General features: G+C 34.7%; 1 protein-coding gene across 12 annotated transcripts in view; it reads right to left on the reverse strand.

The window, feature by feature from the left end:
• The window catches only part of RGS7 (regulator of G protein signaling 7), a 614,677-nt gene that overhangs the window by 122,748 nt on the left and 475,621 nt on the right, over positions 1-16,308 (reverse strand). For 9 of the 12 annotated variants that reach the window (XM_067729458.1, XM_067729455.1, XM_067729461.1 and 6 more), the window contains one exon: positions 15,326-15,377. The exons of the other annotated variants lie outside the window; for them this stretch is intronic. In XM_067729458.1, the coding sequence (XP_067585559.1) occupies positions 15,326-15,377 (52 nt within the window). The remainder of the gene's footprint in view (positions 1-15,325; positions 15,378-16,308) is intronic. 12 annotated transcript variants of the gene reach the window in all.

The following is a 16,308-nucleotide window of genomic DNA, read 5'->3' on the forward strand; positions in this document are numbered from 1 at the left end:
GCAGACAAATCAGGGCCTCACTTCAAGAAACAGTGAAATATAAAGCACTTGAGAGATAGCAGGTCCTAAAAATTCCATTCTCGTGACTTGCAAAGACACAGAATTAGTTCCTTGTTGGGAAGCATGTTGCTGATTTTGCTTATTTAAAATTGTAATGTATTTCAATCCTTCCAAAATTGGTCTTTCCATACAAAAAAATCATCCCTCATCCACCTCCAATACACATACACAAACATGAACACAATATATTTACATATGTATATCATACATAGCACAGTTAATGGAAAACTTTTCCCTGCTTAATATATGAATAAATAATAATGTAAAGATACAAAATAACAATGCTGACATTAGGCAGTTAAGAATTGAATATCTTTTGCTATAAAATATCAAATATGTCAAATATGTTTCTCTTTTTTCATATCATTATTGGTAGCTGACAGGAAGAAAAGACTCATAAGGAAATGTAAGGATGGAGCCAAACCAGAAACCAATAAGTAGCACAAATCATTAGGTATGAATCTTCTCAATAGGCTTGTTTCACCACTTGGAGAGATAAGCGACATGATACTTCCAAGCTGGTGGCTTGGTTAACTGCAGTTATTTTCAGTATAACAGACAGCATTTCTAGAGATTGAGGTTATAAACTAGGCTGGTATTTCAAAAATATTAACAAAGCCTTAATTTTATTTTGTAGATACTATGTTTAGGACTTATTTTAATTTTCTATCTGGATAACTATATGTGTATTTTATGTAGGCGTGATGCAAGTATACATTTGTAAACAAAAAGAACAAAGAGTGTCATTCATTATCCCCTTACACAAAGGGTTAAGTGGCAACCCACTGCAGTTGCCCACAGACAGTGTGCCCTGAGGGGAATTCAAGATGGAAAAATAGGATGAAGCATTCTGTGCTTTGAACATACAGGCTCCTGGATGGTTAAGATGCATGTCTAAGGAAGAATTTCAATGACCCCAGATTCTTGCATCTTCCTATACATAAAAAAGCACTAAAATAATTAACTTGAGATATCTGCTCTGTGATTAGCAGTAATCATTTTATGCTTGACTACATGCATTTCCCAGCCAGAAATTCATATATATATTGGCTCCTCCCCTACCTCAGAGTAGTTTCTCAGAGCTATCTGAGAGGCTGTCTCCTGGGCTCTAGTCCTCAGTAAGGTCCCTGGATAAAACTGAAACTCACTGCTCTTACATTGTGTGTTTTTTATTTCAGTCGACACACACAATACATTTAAATGTTTGTGCAGGATAGAAAGCCCAGAGATAAACCCACAAACATATGGTCACCTTACCTTTGATAAAGGAGGCAAGAATATACAATGGAGAAAAGACAGCCTCTTCAATAAGTGGTGCTGGGGAAACTGGACAGCTACATGTAAAAGAATGAAATTAGAACACTTCCTAACACCATACACAAAAATAAACTCAAAATGGATTAAAGACCTAAATGTAAGACCAGACACTATAAAACTCTTAGAGGAAAACATGGGAAGAACACTCTGACATAAAACACAGCAAGATCCTTTTTGATCTACCTCCTAGAGATATGGAAATAAAAAAAAAATACACAAATGGGACCTAATGAAACTTCAAGGCTTTTGCACAGCAAAGGAAACCATAAACAATACAAAAAGACAACCTTCAGAATGGGAGAAATATTTGCAAAAGAAGCAACTGACAAAGGATTAATCTCCAAAATATACAAGCAGCTCAATATCAAAAAACAAACAACCCAATCCAAAAGTTAGCAGAAGATCTAAATAGACATTTCTCCAAAGAAGATATACAGATTGCCAACAAACACATGAAAGGATGCTCAACATCACTAATCATTAGAGAAATGCAAATCCAAACTACAATGAGGTATCACCTCATACCTGTCAGAATGGCGATCATCAAAAAATCTACAAACAATAAATGCTGGAGAGGGTGCGGAGAAAAGGGAGCTCTCTTGCACTGTTGGTGGGAATGTAAATTGATACAGCCACTATGGAGAACAGTATGGAGGTTCCTTAAAAAACTAAAAATAGAACTACCATACGACCCAAAACCTAAAAAAAAAAAAAAAAAAAAAAATCGTTCTGATGAACCCAGGGGCAGGACAGGAATAAAGATGCAGGCGTAGAGAATGGACTTGAGGACACCAGTAGGGGGAAGAGTAAGCTGCGACGAAGTGAGAGAGTAGCATTGACATATATACACAACCAAATGTAAAATAGATAGCTAGTGGGAAGCAGCTGTATCACATGGGGAGATCAGCTCTGTGCTTTGTGACCACCTAGACGGGTGGGATAGGGAGAGTGGGAGGGAGAAGCAAGGAGGAGATATGGGTATATATGTATAGCTGATTCACTTTGTTATAAAGCAGAAACTAACACAACATTGTAAAACAATTATACTCCAATGAAGATGTTAAAAAAAAAGTTCAAATTTAGAGAGGGATGTAACAAGTCATAACTAAATCATTGCAATATTATATTTTCTAACTCACTAAAATATGTATCATCCTTAAATAAAAATTCTAAGTTTATGTGTAAAGTCCATGGAATGATGTTAGCAAACTCTCAAACCAAAGTGCATTATTAATATGTATTTACAAATGGCATTTGAAGAAAGCACTGCTTCAATCAATCACACATAACTATGGATACTGGAACTATTTAACTATTAGAGATGATCTATTTATCTTAAATAAATAAATAAATGTGTGTGCAATATTCATATGCATATGTAAAAGCATATAATATTTGGGAAAGAGAGTAAATAAGGTGTCTTAATCTTTGCATAAGTCAGGTAAAAACCAAGCCATTTAATGGTTTATTCCTTTTGTAAGCAGCTCTTGCAGAAAACTGCCCTCAGGAGGAAGCCTCTTTTCTTGTCACTTTAGGAAAGCTATATTTTAATTAACTTTTAAACCAGGCACCCCCATGCTCTACTCATCTCTGGCACAAGCACACCTTTCAAATCTTTTTTTTTTAATTGGAATATAGTTGATTAACAGTGTGTTAGTTTCTGCTGTATGGCAAAGTGAGTCAGTTATACATACACATATATCCACTCTTTTTTTAGGTTCTATTCCCATATAGGTCATTACAGAGTATTGAATATAGTTCCCTGTGCTATTCAGTAGGTACTTAATTAGTTATTTATTCTATATATAGTAGTGTGTATATGTCAACAACAATCTCCCAATTTATCCCTCCCTCCCCTTTCCCCTGGTAAAATTTTCTTTTCTACATCTGTGACTAAACTTCTGTTTTATAAATAGGTTCATTTGTACCATTTCTTTAGATTCCACATACAAGTGATACCATACGACATTTGTCTTTCTCTGTCTGACTTACTTCACTTAGTATGATCATCTCTAGGTCCATCCATCTATGTTGCTGTGAATGACATTATTTCATTCATTTTAATGGCTGAGTAATATTCCACTGTATATATGTATCACATATTCTTTATCCATTCCTCTTTTGATGGCCATTTAGGTTGCTTCCATGTCCTGGCTGTTGTAAATAGTACTGCAATGAACATTGGGGTGCATGTATCCTTTCAAATATGGTTTTCTCCAGATACATGCCCAGAAGTGGGATTGCAGGATCATATGGCAGCTCTATTTTTAGTTTTTTAAGGAATCTCCATACTGTTCTTCATAGTGGCTGTACCAATTTACATTCCCACAAACAGTATAGGAGGGTTCCCTTTTCTCCATGCCCTCTCCAGCATTTATTGCTTGTAGATTTTTTGATGATGGCCATTCTGACCAGTGTGAGGTGATTTCTCTAATAATTACTGATGTTGAGCATCTTTTCATGTGACACTTGGCCATCTGTATGTCTTCTTTGGAGAATGTCTATTTAGATCTTCTGCCCATTTTTTGATTGGGTTGTTTCTTTTGATATTGAGCTGCATGAGCTATGTGTATATTTTGGAGATTAATCCCTTGTTGGTTGCTTTGTTTGCAAATATTTTCTCCCATTCTGTAGGTCTTCTTTTCATTTTGTTGCTGGTTTCCTTTGCTGTGCAAAAATTTTTAAGATTAATTAGGTCTCATTTGTTTATTTATTTATTTTCATTATGCTCAGAGGTGGATCAAAAAGGTTCTTGATGCGATTTATGTCAGAGAGCCTATGTTTTCCTCTAAGAGTTTTATAGCATCCGATGTTACATTTAGGTCTTTAATCCATTTTGAGTTTATTTTTGTTTATGGGGTTAGGGAGTGTTCTAATTTCATTCTTTTACATGTAGCTGTTCAGTTTCCCCAGCACCACTTATTGAAGAGACTGTGTTTTCTCCATTGTACATTCTTGCCTCCTTTGTCATAGATTAGGTGACCATAAGTGTGTGGGTTTATCTCTGAATTTTCTATCTTGTTCCATTGATCTACATGTGTTTTGTGCCAGTACCATACTGTTTTGATGACTGTAGCTTTGTAGTATAGACGGAAGTCAGGGATCCTGACCCCTCCAAGTCATTTTTTCTTTTTCAAGATTGCCTTGGCTATTTGGTGTCTTCTGTGTTTCCATACAAGTTGTAAATTCTTTTGTTCTAATTCTGTGAAAAATGCTATTGGTAATTTGATAGAGATTGCATTGAATCTGTATATTACTTTGGGTAGTATAGTCATTTTGACAATATTGATTCTCCCAATCAAAGAACATGGTATATCTCTCCATCTGTTTATGTCGTTTTTGATTTCTTTCATCAGTATGTTATAGTTTTCTGAGTATAGGTCTTTTGCTTCCTTAGTTAGGTTTATTTCTAGGTATTTAATTAATTAATTAATTAAATTGATGTGATGGTAAATGGGATTGTTTCTTTAATTTCTCTTTCTGATCTTTTGTTGTTAGTGTATAGAAGTGAAACAGATTTCTGTGTATTAATTTTGTATCCTGCAACTTTAATCACACAATACCTTGCCTAACTTGTCAGTTCCATAGATCAAAGAAGTAGAAGTGAAGAATACATAATTAACAGATGACCATATCTCTTCCCTGCTTCCCTTTCAGTAATCACCTGATCTAACTCTGTGACCAAACTGTGTGAAAAGATAACATCTAGAGGAAGATCATGAGGAGTCCACAAGCCTGCACACAGTGGGAGACTGCAATGATTCTGACCCCCATCTCAATAATTACCTGAGATTACTTCTCTGTTTGTCTTTAAGAGTGTTTATGGCTGAGCAGAATTTTTGGAGGTGGTTTTTGGGGAGCGCTGAGTCCAATATCTCCCCAGATTGCTGGCACTCTCATTAAAGGCACCTTTCCTTTCTCCTGACATTTGTGAGTATGTAATTGATTTTGTAAGCAGTGAGCAGCAGGACCCAATTCATTCAATAACATTTTTATCAGTACGTTTTGTGTCTTGAAATGATAAAAACTTGGGACATTTTATAAAGGAGAACAATTTGTGCCAATATTTGTATTTTTAAGATGTCATAAATGCTTTAGCTCTAAAATTAAAAAGTCTTAAACAATAAAGTAGTTCTGTTTATTGAGTAAATGCATTTTGTTTTTAAGACATAATTTGTTGTTGTTTTTGCTAAAACATGGTGAATATTTAGTTTATAAAATAGATTATATTACCAATACTACCCTTTATAACTACAGTAATAAAATATTAAATATAGATTTTCATTTTTATTAAGAGAGATGTATGGGAGTCCATCATTTCCACAAATTAGATTACTGCAAAGTGGCTGGATCAGTGAAGATTTTCATTTTATTCATTTTGTGGTTTAAACTTTTAACTATTCCAGATAATCTGTAATTTTGAATCATGATGGGGCATTTCTGGTAAGATGTGACATTTTATTCTTCTTTCTGAATCCACCTCTGATTTTGATCCAGGGCACATCAATTTAGAAATGACCACTGATCATGATAGCTTTTGGGAAAAAATGTTGGAACATAACATGTAAATTATGTTCTTTACAGGTTTATAGTAGAACATATATAAAATTTAAGAACATGAAAGGCTTACTAGAATTCTGCTTAAACACACTTTTATCTTGTTTCTCTGCCCTTATATCATGCTTTTCCAATCGAGAGTGCCACGCTTCTCTCCCTTTCCATTCTAGAGCAGCTCCAAAGCTGCCTACAGGGAAATCAAGGGGAAAACAACAACCTCAAAAGACACTAATGGTTGCTTTTCAGATACTCTCCAAAGCCCAGTGGGAAGGGAGAACACATAGAGCAGAAAGAAGCAACTTTATGTTTTCCATTTCTCTTAGATGTTGGCTCAGAGACCATCCCAGGATTCAATACTGAAGAAAAAAAAAATGAAAGAAAAGCAGATACAAAGTAAACAAAAACAACAAGCTTGGTCATGATCTGTTCATTTTTCCCCCTATAAAAATATGCTCTCTGGGGGCTTCCCTGGTGGCGCAGTGGTTGAGAATCTGCCTACCAATGCAGGGGACACGGGTTCGAGCCCTGGCCTGGGAAGATCCCACATGCCACGAAGCAACTAGGCCCGTGAGCCACAATTACTGAGCCTGCACGTCTGGAGCCTGTGCTCTGCAACAAGAGAGGCCATGATAGTGAGAGGCCTGCACACTGCGATGAAGAGTGGTCCCCGCTTGCCGCAACTAGAGAAAGTCCTTGCACAGAAACGAAGACCCAACACAGCCAAAAATAAATAAATAAAATATAAAAATAAAGGAGTTCCCTTAAAAAAAATGCTCTCTGACTGTTGGTCCATCCTATAAGTAGCTTGGAAATTGTTACTGCTGAACAAAATAAAAACCAACAATTCTTCCAGAACTGTGAGAAAAAAAAATTTTTGTTGCTGTTTAAGCCATGTAGTCAGTGGTATTTTGTTATGGCAGCCGTAGGAAACCAATAGACATTAAAACCACAGATCCAGGAAACTGATATATAACACCAAGCATGATTAATACCAAAAATACTATACCTATATATATCATATTCTAAATGCAGAAAACCAAAGACAAAGTGAAAACCTTGAACAAAGCTGGGGTGGGAGTAGGAGGGAACACCTTACATATAGAGGACAAAGGCTAAGAATTACATCAAATTTTCATTTAAAACTCTAGGGCAATCTTAAAAATTTAAAAAGAAGTATAATTGATATACTTAGATACGAGAGAAAATTGAATCATATAAAATGCTCAATTAAAATCAGGGAAGGCAGAAAAAGGGTGGAAGAAAAAAGAAAAATAAAGCAAGACAAAGAAAAAGGGAAATGAATAGAAAACAGTTATAAATATGATATATATTAATCCAACAATACTAATAATCACTTCTAGTGGGAATGGTCTAAATATAATAATTAAAAGACAAAGATTGTCAGAGTGTACTAAAAACTGGATCTAATTATGTGCTGTCTATAATAAACCCACTTTAAATATAAAGACACAGATAGATTACAAATAAAGGGGAGGAAAGACATGCCATGTTAACACTAATAAAGAGAAAACAAGAGTAGATAAATTAATTTCAGACAAAGTAGACTGCAGAAAAAAATTATTAGGAATAAATAGGGGCATTACATGATAAAGGAGTTAATTCTCATGAAGACATAAAAATCCTTAATGTTTATGCTCTTAACAACAGAGCATTAAAATACTGGAGGCAAAAACTGAGAGACTTAAGGAAAAATAGACAAGTATTATAACTGAAGACTTCAACACACATCTATCTGTAGTTGACAGATCCACTGGGCAGAAAAATCAGTGAAGACATAGTTGAACAGAATAGCACCATCAATCAACTGGATCTAATTGAAATTTATAAAATACTTCATCCAACAAAAGCTGAATATACAACTTTCTCAAGTTCCCAGGTAATGCACCAAAATGGACCACATTCTAGGCCATAAAACACACTTTAACAAATTATTAAAAGTAGAAATCATACAAAGTGTACTCTCAGACATCAATGGAATTAAGTCAGAAATTAATAACAGAAACACAGCTAGAAAGCCCTCAAATGCCTGTTATTAAACAACACACTTGTAAATAACATATAGTCAAAGAAATCCCAAGAGAAATTGAAAAATAATTTTGACTAAATGAAAATAAAAATACAACTTAATCAAAATCTGTGATGTAGTGAAAGCTGTGCTTAGAGGGAAACTTATAGCATTGAATACATATATTAGAAAACAATAAAGATCTAAAATCAATAACCTAAGCTTCCAGCATAGAAAACAAAAAAAGGAAAAGAAAATATTAAATCCAAGGTAAGCTGAAGAAAAGAAATACTAAAATTTTAGAGCAGAAATCAATGAACTAAAAAAAAAAAGAAGTCATGAACTTGAAAACAGGAAACCAATAAAGTAATTCAACAAAACCAAAAGCTGGTTCTTTGAAGAGATCAATATTAATAAACCTCTAGCCAAACTAAAAGAAACAAGATAAGACACAAATTACTGACATAAGAAATAAAAGAGGGGCTCTCACTACTGATTCCATTGATTTAAAAAAGATAATAAAGGGATATTATAAACAACTCTAGCTCACAGGTTTGATAAACAGATAAACCTAGATAAAACAGACCAATTTTTTGAAAGACAAAATCTACCGATACTGACACAAGGAGAAAAAGATAATATGAATAGGCTTACATCAAAGAAATTTAATCAGTAATTGATAACCTACCAAAACAGAAAGCACAAAGCTAATATAGTTTCACTGGTGAATTCTACCAAACATTAAAATGGAAGAAATAATACCAGTTCTCCACAATTGCTCCCAGAAAATAGAAGGAGAAGGAATACTTCCTAACTTACTCTTTGAGGCCAGTATTATCCTAATACCAAAACCTAAAAAGGCATTACAAGAATGGAAAACTACAGGGCTTCCCTGGTGGCGCAGTGGTTGAGAGTCTGCCTGCCGATGCAGGGGACACGGGTTCGTGCCCCGGTCTGGGAAGATCCCACATGCCGCGGAGCGGCTAGGCCTGTGAGCCACGGCCGCTGAGCCTGTGCGTCCGGAGCCTGTGCTCCGCAACGGGAGAGGCCACAACAGTGAGAGGCCCGCGTACCGAAAAAAAAAAAAAAAAAGAATGGAAAACTACATATCAATGTTCTCATGAACATAAATGCAAATATCTCCAATGGGGGGGGGGGATAAATTAGGAATTGAGGATTAACAGATGCACACTACTATATATAAAACAGATAACAAGTGTTACTGCATAGTACTGGGAACCACATTCAATATCTTATAATAACCTAATATGGAAAACAATCTGAAAAAGAATACATGTGTATATATTTATGTGTATGTAATTGAATCACTTTGCTGTACACATGAAAACACTGTAAATCATCTATACTTCAATTTTAAAAAGACCCCCAATAAAATATTAGCAAATCACATCCAACAATGTATAAAAAGAATTATACATCATAGCCAAGTGAGATTTATTCTTGTTATGAAAGACTGGCTGACTAAAAGTCAATTAAGGTAACCTGTCATATCAACAGAATAAAGAAGAAAAATCATATGAACATGTCAATAAATGCAAAGAAAGTATTTGATGAAATATAGTACTGATTATAAACAAACAAAAACAAATAAGTAAATAAAACTCTTGAAAAACTAGGATTGGACAGGAAACTTCCTCAACTTGATAAAGAACATCTACAAAAAACCTAGAGCTAACATGATAATAAATGGTTAGAAACTAGATGCATTACTGTTAAGGTGAGGAAAAAAGCAAGGATGTCCCCTTGCACCACTCCTATTCAACATCTTACAAGACATGCTAGCTAATGCCATAAGACAAGAAAAAAGGAATTAAAAGTATATAGTTTGAAAAGGAAAATAGAAAACTGTCTTTGTTCACAGATGACAGATATTTGTCTGTATAGAAAATCCAAAGAAACAACTAAAAAACTCTTCGAACTAAAAAGTGATTATAGCAAGTTAATGTTATAAAATTTGCTTTTCTATAAATCAGTAATGAGTAATTGGAAATTTGAAATTAAAAATTTGATGCCATTTACATTAGCACACAACTGTAAATAGTGTGCTAAATAAAAAGTACTTAGGTATAAATTTAACAAAATGAGTACTAGAGCTTTATTAAAAGTCCAAATTCTGATGAAAAATATCAAAGAAGAAATAAATGGAAAGATAATCCATGTTCTATGGATAGGAAGACTCAATATTGTCAAGATATCAGTTATTTCTAATTTGATCTGCAATCCCAAATTCCAGCAGGTTATTTTGTGGGTATTGAAAAACTGATCCTACAGTTTTTGGAAAGCAAAATACCCAGAATATATAACATAATACTGAAGGAGAAGTACAAATTTAGAGGACTGACAGTATCCAATTTCAAGACACTGTATAAATCTATAGTAATCAGGAAAGTGCTGTATTAGAGAAAGAACAGACAAATAGATCAATGGAACAGAACAGAAATAGCACCACATAAATATAGTCAACCAATATTTGACAAAGGATCAAAGGCAATTCAATGGAGAAAGGATAGTGCTTTCAACAAATGGTGCTGGAACAAATGGACATCCAAGATGTTCTTCAACTTCATGCAAAGACTCAGAAGGAACTAAAGTGAATAAAGCTAATCTGAAAAGGCTCCATTCTGTGTGATTCCAACTATATAACATTCTGAAAAAGGGAAAGCTAAGGAGATAGTAAAAATAGCAGTGGTTGACAGGGGTTCAGGAGGAGAGAGGGAGAGATGAACAGGTAGAACTCTGGGAAATTTTAGGGCAGTGGTAGATACATGTCATTATACATTTGTCAAAACCCACAGAATGCACAATACAAAGAGTGAACTCTCATGTAAACTATGAACTTTAGTTAATAATAATGTTTCAATATTAGATCATCAATTGTAGCAAATTTACTACACTAATGTGACATATTAATAATAGGAAAGAGTGTGGGTGGTATTGAGGTGGTTTAGGGGAATTCTCCTACTTTCTGTTCAATTTTTTGTATACTTAAAACTGTACCAAAAATAGAAATTTAAAAAATTCTTCTCTAAAACATGGTTTTAGGAACCACTAACATGTACTTCAAAAATAGACATAGCAGGGACAGAGTCATCAAAAGTGAACGGCAAAGGTTTTAGGTGTTCTATGTAGGACTATTACATAGAACTGTAGAGGCTCTATTAAAGGTCTTATGAAACAAACAATTTAAAACTTAAGTGCCAAAGAGAATGAAGTAGGAACCGCACTACACCACACAATTTTATTAACGGGATGAATATTTTGGAAAGCATTTCAGTGTCTTAGGTCAAGAAACAAACTAATTTTTAGAAAAGTGAAGTTCTTCTATTTTCCCCCAAATCTTGAATTCTAAGTTTTTCAATATTATATATCATGGAATTATTAATATACAAAGATTTAAGGCATTGGTATTTTGTCAACTAAGATTTAAGACACAGACATGAAGTTATATATGCTATTAATTTGATTTTGCTCATGCATTTATTTTAAAGTTCACTGATTTATTGTGTATTCAATCTCTCTAATCATAAATTCCTTGTCATCCATCCCCAAAATGCAGTATTTGGTTATAGCAATCTTTATACCAATGTTAACTAACCAACTTAAAATCTGTCCCTGAAGGAAAAAATTACTATTTATCTCAAAGCTGCTGTGATTATTTTATGTCAGCATACAATTGCTATGATTGGCCAACCAGAACTCTAATATTATTTCAGCATGGTTTTCACAGGTGGAACTTAGTGATGTCTAGTTCTTAGGGTCAGTAAGTGGAGTCTCTCTCCCTAGGCCTGAAAGACCTCACAACATCCTGGAGAAAATACATGCCTTTGGTTGAATGTTTTCTGAGGCACAACCATCATCCTACAAGATAATGCAAGTTCCGGACAATTTTCATTGTTAAAAGGTCCTTATGTTGAGAACACCTCTGCCTTTCTGCAATTGTCATATGTTGGTCTCAGTTGGCCCTAGGATGAGATGAGTATGGCACTTGCCTAGGGGGCGAAAGTCAAGGGAGTGCCGAAAAACTCACTAATCAAGAAAAATAATACTTTAATGTAATATATGAAAAAATAAAACTGCAAAAAAATCTACAATGAACAAAATATAAAAGTATTCAATAAAGATATGCTCCAACAGGGCTAGGATTTGGGTGAAGTGAGTGACGTAAGTCATACAAGTATAGGGTCAGCTCCTGTCTTTATTGGAAATTTTGATTTCTTGGGGTTCAAGTCCTATATGAACATTGGAGATTTAACCCTCAAAAGGAGCCAGACGAAAGATATTGGTCAATGTGTGATCATCTGTAGGAACTTCAATGTGCAATGTGTGTGCTTAGAGATATCAGTGAACTTCCTGTCTCTCGCTTCTGTTTTAGTTTGCTACCACCACTACTGTCTCTACTTCTTATCACAGTTCTCTTAAACTTCCTGCTGTCTTGGCCTCCAGCCCTCATTGCAATCCTTTTATACTAGATGATTCTTATGCAAATACACCTGGGAAGTCCATTCCAGACTCCATTTTAATTGGCTTGGATAGGAATAATTTTGTACTTGGGTGAAAAAATACCAGAAATCTCACACAACTTGATTTTCAAAGTACTGTGTTTTTTCATAGCCCTTTAGTCCATATTGCCTTGTCTTAGCCATTAAACATGATCAACATATTCTATTTTTCTACAAAACCAAGGTAACCATGGAAAAGTGTTTCTCCACATAAACTGACCTAAGAGGTTTATGTTTTGCAGAGGCTTCCTAGTAAGTTTGAATTGGTGATGGAAATAGACATTAGATACTAATAGAATATAAGAAACCATTCTTTAAACCTGCTTTAAGCAATAAACTCCTGTCTGCCCCAAGCTGTCTCAGAATAAACAGCCTAACTAATCACTATTATTTCTATTGGGCCTCACACCCAACTACATCACAGTATCAACATCCTCTTTATAAGCAAGTGTTCATACTTTATAAATGTTCTTTAAATAAATGGTGGTAGAAAATTCGAAGTTGGATAATTTGAATTGCTTCTATACTTGTACCTAAAAAGAAAAATCATAGAAGACAAAGCATCATTGCCTGTAGGAGTGGAACAGTGTCTGAGATCATTATCATCTCACTTCCTCTAATTTTTTCTATAACTTTTTATTGAATAATTATTTTATTCTTCACTTGTATATAATCCAAGCAAATGAGACTTAAACAGGTATATGTTTATTCAGGGGGGGAAACAAATAGAATAATAAAGACTATGTTTATTTTTAGTTAAAAATTGCAGGCTCTCCAGGTTTCGGGAGAAAGTTTAGAAGATGATTCCCTTTGAAATGGACACCAATAAGAGCTAATGTTAAACTGAATGACATTAATAATTTTGAGATGACTGACTTTGAGGAATGTTCTGTAAATGATTTTCTGTGTAAGCCATGCCATTTCCTTGGCCTTACCACAGAAACATTAATCTACTGTGAAGTGCTGAAACACGAACTGCAATTGGGAACACTAACATATTTATGAAAAACACAAAATATGGACTGAGAGAACATTAAGAATAAGAATTTGCTTTTCTGTAAGGAACAGAGGCAGTTTATCTGTCAGGCAATAACGATGACGACCGAAAACAATTTTGATTTATTAAGTATCATAGGAGCAATACCAGTTTTTTAGGCATATTAATTTGGGTTATTTCAACAACTTTAGAAAGTCAATATTATTATTTCTGCTTGAATAGTGAGCAGACTGAGGCTCAAAGATGTTACATGCTTGCCCAAGTCACACAGTTAGTATGTGGTACATCGTTGTGGCAGTATCTGTGGTCAGGTCTGTCTGCCTCCAACACCTGGGTTTTTCTCCATGACCTCCTTCTCAGGTGTGCAGGTATTTTCTCCACTAGAACTTCATACTCTTTGGTGAAATAATTCCCAGGTATCATCCCAGGTTGGAGAAAATACATCACAAAGTTCTCCAACTCAGATCCACAAATCGGCAGGTTTTTTTTTGTTTGTTTTTTGTTTTTTTTAATTAACTTCTTTCTCCAAGTGCGTCAGTTTTGAAGAATGTGTACCCTGGATGAAAAAAAATCAACATTCCCACTACTGGAAAGGAATCATCTATTCTCTCTATTAATGGTTCAGTATTCTGGTTTTCAGATTGTCTTCCATAAATTATGTTAGTTTGAATCTTTAGTTGGCACCTGACCACCCTTGGATGAACTATGAAATTCAACTTTCTGAAATGACAAAAATGAGGGATGACTCCATGGGCTTTCCTATGGTTTTCTTACAAAACGTCTCTCCAGGAGCCAACAAAAGCCAGATTGCTGTGAAGTTTCTGTCTTTGAACATGCTGGCACTCTGCCTCAAATGCCTTCTCTGCCTTGTTTCCTGAAAAATCTCCCCTCCTTTAAAATCCAACTCAGATGCCCTCAGTTCTTTTGTGAAATCACTCTAGAAACCCTCAAAGTCACTCTCTTATTCTTTTAAACTTCCATATATTTTACACATACCACTATTATATTCCCTCAGCACTTCCCAGCAACTCCTTCTGTATAATTCCCTTTTCTCGTCTAGCCTATGAGTTACTCAACAGTGTAGATAAAGTCAGAGTCTCCTTGTTATCCTAGCACCTACTATAACACTTTGCATTGGAACAAATCCTCAATGAATACTTGTAGAAATGACATTTAAAAACCATACATACAATATTATTTTTGAAAACTGTAGCCTTCAGGAAGATGTAAGAAGATGAGCACTTATTAGGGGCCTATTTCCTTGAAGAGCTTAACTAAGACCATGGTTGTTGAACTGAGTTCATTCTAAGTCGACTGAAGTTGATTCACTATGATTAAATTTCCTATTGTATCTTTTCTTTTGCTTGCATTTGGCCTTTCATGTTTAACAAAACCTTCTGCTTGTAGAATCATAGGATGCCTCAAATAATAGTGAGAAAAATGGAGTCTGGGAAAGGCAAGGGATTTACCACAAATCATAGCTAAATAGGAGACGTGAACTAAAACTCTGGCTCTCTGAGCCTCTTTGTTACTCTTTCTAGTAGACCAAGGTGGTACAGAAAAAAAAAAAAAAACAAAAAACCCTTTTAAGCTTGTTTATAGCTCTTTCATCTATTCAGAAGAAAGTATTTTTTTTAATAGTCACAGGGGGCACTATAACATGGAATAAGCTGCCACCAGGTTTGGTGACTTTCCAAACAAGGCCACTCATAAATTCAATGTTAGAAATATTAGTCCCATACTGAAAACTGTGCTTTTCTTTTCTCAGTGACAAATAATAAAATGCAAGCATGGGTTCATCCATACACACTAGTTGTCAATAATAAAATGAGGAGATATTGCACTGACCATAGTCTGTGTTTTCTGGCTCCCAACAATTTGATGGCCAAAAATAGGGTGTCTGTGGAATGAAAAGAAGTGGAACTTAGGTTAGGCACATAAAGAATTAGTGGGGTTCCTGGTTTATGAGCTGTGTTTATCTTCAGCAATTACCTAGAATTTTGCTAACAATGTATGTTTTATTACCCAGAAAAAGTACTCAGAGAGGCATTGTAAGGTTTTTCTTTTACATTTACTTTGCTAAGCAATTGTTCAGCTTCCAAATAGGTGCAGCACCAGCAGGTATTTAAGACAGTGTTCATTTGCTACAATTGTATGTCATCTGACAAAAAGGTAAAAGGACTGATTGCATTATTCAAATAAAAAGTGTTAATACACAAAGACTGAAAGCAAAGTATTATATTCAGGAAGACTCATGATGAGCTATGTTTAAATTTAGCAAATTGTTTTTTATGATTTATGTATTTCATCATTGCCCTCAGTAGATCCAAAAGTTCAACCGTCAGAATCTTTCCTTAAGATCTGGCAATCATTTGCTTGGTTCTATTAATTATATAATGCAGCTCTCAACATTATACAGCTAGATTAAAACAACTTTTCCCCCTCACTTTAAAAAATATTTCTGGATAGAGACACTTATTACTCTAAATTTTTAAACTGCACAAGTCAGAGATGATTTTTTTTAAGTAATAACTTAGTTGATTGCTTAACAATAGACAGATACATGATTCTGTGAAATTCTGGAAACTGATGAAACTACAAAGAAAATATCTGATTGAGAAAACCCAATTATTATCATCAGCATGTTATATTTTCTGATAGGGCTTTTCTAGCCCTCATGGCTGGACATGCTTGGCTCCAGACCCCGAGGATACTCCATCACCACCAGTCTACTCTTTCAAACTGTTTCCTTGGATGATGATGGCTCTGGAATTCAATGGAACAGTGACTACAGACGTCAGCCTTGTGGGCTTAATTATATTTATTAGTCA

The sequence above is a fragment of the Pseudorca crassidens genome, chromosome 2 (assembly GCF_039906515.1).
Source record: "Pseudorca crassidens isolate mPseCra1 chromosome 2, mPseCra1.hap1, whole genome shotgun sequence".
NCBI classification, from domain to species: domain Eukaryota; kingdom Metazoa; phylum Chordata; class Mammalia; order Artiodactyla; family Delphinidae; genus Pseudorca; species Pseudorca crassidens.